The sequence below is a fragment of the Ursus maritimus genome, unplaced genomic scaffold (assembly GCF_017311325.1).
Source record: "Ursus maritimus isolate PB19 unplaced genomic scaffold, ASM1731132v1 scaffold_32, whole genome shotgun sequence".
In the NCBI taxonomy this organism is placed as follows: Eukaryota; Metazoa; Chordata; class Mammalia; order Carnivora; family Ursidae; genus Ursus; species Ursus maritimus.
Window position 1 is genome coordinate 491527 of NW_024425786.1, and position 2920 is coordinate 494446.

At 64.4% G+C, this 2920-nt stretch overlaps 1 protein-coding gene across 8 annotated transcripts in view; it reads right to left on the reverse strand.

The window, feature by feature from the left end:
• Positions 1 to 904: 904 nt before the first annotated feature.
• AURKAIP1 (aurora kinase A interacting protein 1) overlaps positions 905 to 2920 on the reverse strand; it is a 3317-nt gene continuing 1301 nt past the window's right edge. For 3 of the 8 annotated variants that reach the window (XM_040645622.1, XM_040645621.1, XM_040645623.1), the window contains exons 4-5: positions 1179 to 1208; positions 905 to 1074 (exon numbers count right to left, since the gene is read on the reverse strand). In XM_040645622.1, the coding sequence (XP_040501556.1) occupies positions 973 to 1074; positions 1179 to 1208 (132 nt within the window). In that variant the 3' untranslated portion in view covers positions 905 to 972. Of the gene's footprint in view, positions 1075 to 1178; positions 1625 to 1940; positions 2031 to 2240; positions 2625 to 2920 lie in introns of those variants that run through there. The other 5 variants (XM_040645618.1, XM_040645616.1, XM_040645620.1 and 2 more) reach the window with 5 other exon arrangements.

Consider the following 2920-nt stretch of genomic DNA (forward strand, 5'->3'; position numbering starts at 1 on the left):
TCCCAGACACGTTTCTGTGACAAGGCGAGAAACCCCTACAGCCTGGTGGGAAGTGGTGCTGCCTTAACTGGGTGGAGGGATCGAGGGAAGATACCAGCATTATGACGGCTCAGGAAAGATGCACCGCTTTTCCTACCCTTGAAGCCAGCCAGCAGGGAGCACGGCAGAGGCTGAGAAGAACAGCCTCCACCACGTTCACGGCACTCCGACCAAGATCCCCTGCCTGCAGCCCAGCCCTCGCCAAGCCTGGGCTCACACGAAGGCTCCAGGGTTTCTCCAGTTCCATAAACAGCACCACTTTCTCAGCCACCCCCAACCCTGCCAGAGCACACCCTCCCAGCCATCCATTCCTGATTAGCCCCTACTCAGGGTCCCATGAGGCAGGAGAGGCCAAGGACCCCAAGGAGACCAGGGGTCCTCAGTCCTAGCGGAGCAGGACAGCTCAGAGAGCCACTTGAGGCCCAGGTCTGTGGGGACTCTAGGGCACCATCCAACACCTCTGGGGGCAGAGCCTGCCCTCCCTCCCCAGTCTTCCTCATGAGGCCCTCCCCGTCCCCTCTCACAACGAATCACACCCCCAACTCAGTCTGGGCGCTCCCTAACCCCCAGCATTGTCCCTTTGCACTTCCGCTATCGGCGTGTTAGCGTTTGCCTTCCACACTAAAACACAAGTGCCCAAGGGCGGCCCTGGACCTGTCTGCAGCTGTTGTGGCATCGTGCGTCCACAAACAGGGAGGCTGTCATTCCTGCGGACTTGGCACCAAGACAAGGGCCCTCTCGGGGAAGGGACCCCAATCTGTACCCTGGGGCCCTTGTGCCTCCTAGAAAACCAGAGGTTGGCACCAGAGTCAATCCCAAGATAGCTCACACTAGGCAGCAGAGGGACCAGGTCACCCGGGACGGCTAAGCTCCTGAACGTTTATTACAGTGGGTCATCAGCAGCAACGGGGGCGGGGCAGAGGAGCGCTAGACTCACTTGCCCTTCAGGTAGATCTTGGGGGTCTGCCAGCCTGCAGGGGCTTCCTTCAGCCCTGCCTTCAGCCAGATGCGCCTCAGGTCTCTCTCGAACTTGATCTGCAAGGGCACAGGGAGGGGCCACTCACTGGTCTGTGGCACACTCATGCATTTTCAGCCGTCTTGCCCCACCCTAAGCGGAGAGGCCCACACCCCACACTTACCTGCTTGCGTTTCAGGCGTCCTTCCCGGACCTTCCGCCGCAGGAACCGGGTCCTCTTGACCAGTTTACGGTACTTGTGATGATTCATCTTCCGCCGGCGAATCTTCAGCACGTTTTTGCACTGCATCCGGGGCACATCCCAGACTTCCTCCATCCCCTGCTCAGCCCCTTCCCCCACTTGGCTAGGTGGACACTCATAGAGTTGGGATGGTGCCACAGATCCTGGGGCCCTGGCATCTAGTCTCGGTAGGAGGTAGTGGGCGGTCAGCCAGCTCTCCAAAGGGCTAATGGACATCTTCCTGGGGACCAGCATCTCCTCAAGCTCCAGCTGGAGCCCCTTGCCAGCGATGGAGACAACTCCACTTGGGCCGGCTGGCTGTGTGCTGTAGCAGGGCCTGCAGGCACGTCTGCCTAGCACCCCTGGGACAGGCCACGGTCGACTGCGACCTGCAGGAAACAAGACGGCACAGTTACCATCTCAGCAGCTACGCTAGAGCTGAGCACGGCCAACCTGCCTCCCAGACTGGGGAGCAGAGCGGTCACCACGGACTAGGATGACGCGCACCTTATCCCAGCCGGAATTCAGGCTGGTGTTCTCAGGTCCGGGCTTTCCCTTTTCGCTATTTGGATGTTTACCAGGAGTTTGGGTGGCCAGGCCCCGCTTCCAGCTGGTGAGGCACTGCCAGGTTGGGATTACTTACCCCACAGTCCTAACCCGGGTGTGCAACCTGCCCATGTGCCCTGCCCCCACGCGGCCTCTTACCTGCCCGAGGAACAGCCCTCAGCAGCTGAGAAGTCAGGCGCACCAGGAACATGGTCCGTGGGTGGCGGCGGCCCCAGGGGCTCAGGGTGGCTGGAATACAGGGGCGCGTGGGGGTCACGAGCGAGCGGCCGGGGAGCGCGTGCAGCCGCCCCGGGGCGGCCAAGACTCCCGCAACCCATCACCCTCATCACCCTCTCCCACCACACAGGGCTCACTCCCTCAAACGACCGGACTGGGGCACGAGCCCCTCGTCCGCGGCTGCGCCCCTCCCCGAGCCTCAGCTCCAGCCCAGGGACCCACCACCGGGGCGGAGCCGACGCTCGAAGGCGCGGAATGCCGGGACTGGAGCCCTGCAGCCGCAGCTCCCAGGCCCCGAGGGGGCGGTCCCCGTCCGGCCCCAGCCTCACCCGACCGCTGTCCCCCTGCTGCCGCAGCCTCCCGCTGACCCTCCCCAGGCTGAAGGGTGACTGAAACGGACCACTCTGCCGCCCAGTTCGGGCACTTCCGGTCCGTCCCCAAACCTGCCCCCAGTCCCGCGTGCGGCCGCCCGGCGGTACCTACTCCCGGCGCCCCCTGGCGCCCTCACGGCGTCCGACTCCGCGTCGGCGCAGGTCCCGCCGGGCCCAGAAAGCAGCCGTTTCCGGCCAGAGGAGCCGCCCACCCCGCCCACAGCCCGCAGGCTCGGCCTCTCCCTTGCGGCGGCGAGAAAACTACATTTCCCACAATCCTAAGGGATGGCCTGTGCGCCTGCGTGGCCCGACCTCGCATCACGTCCCGACCAACCAGTGGCCAGCCGTTCGAGGCGGGCGGAAGTGGCGTTAGCCCAGCGGCGGAAATTGAGTGCTCGGGGAGACGGAAGCGGGCAGGGATGCGGCGTCCACGGGGGCTGGGCAGGAGTCCCGCAGGAGGCGCGGGTGGTCCGTGGAGAATACGGTGCATTTGGAAGCCGACGAGCTCCCCTCCTGTGCCTGGGGGGGGGG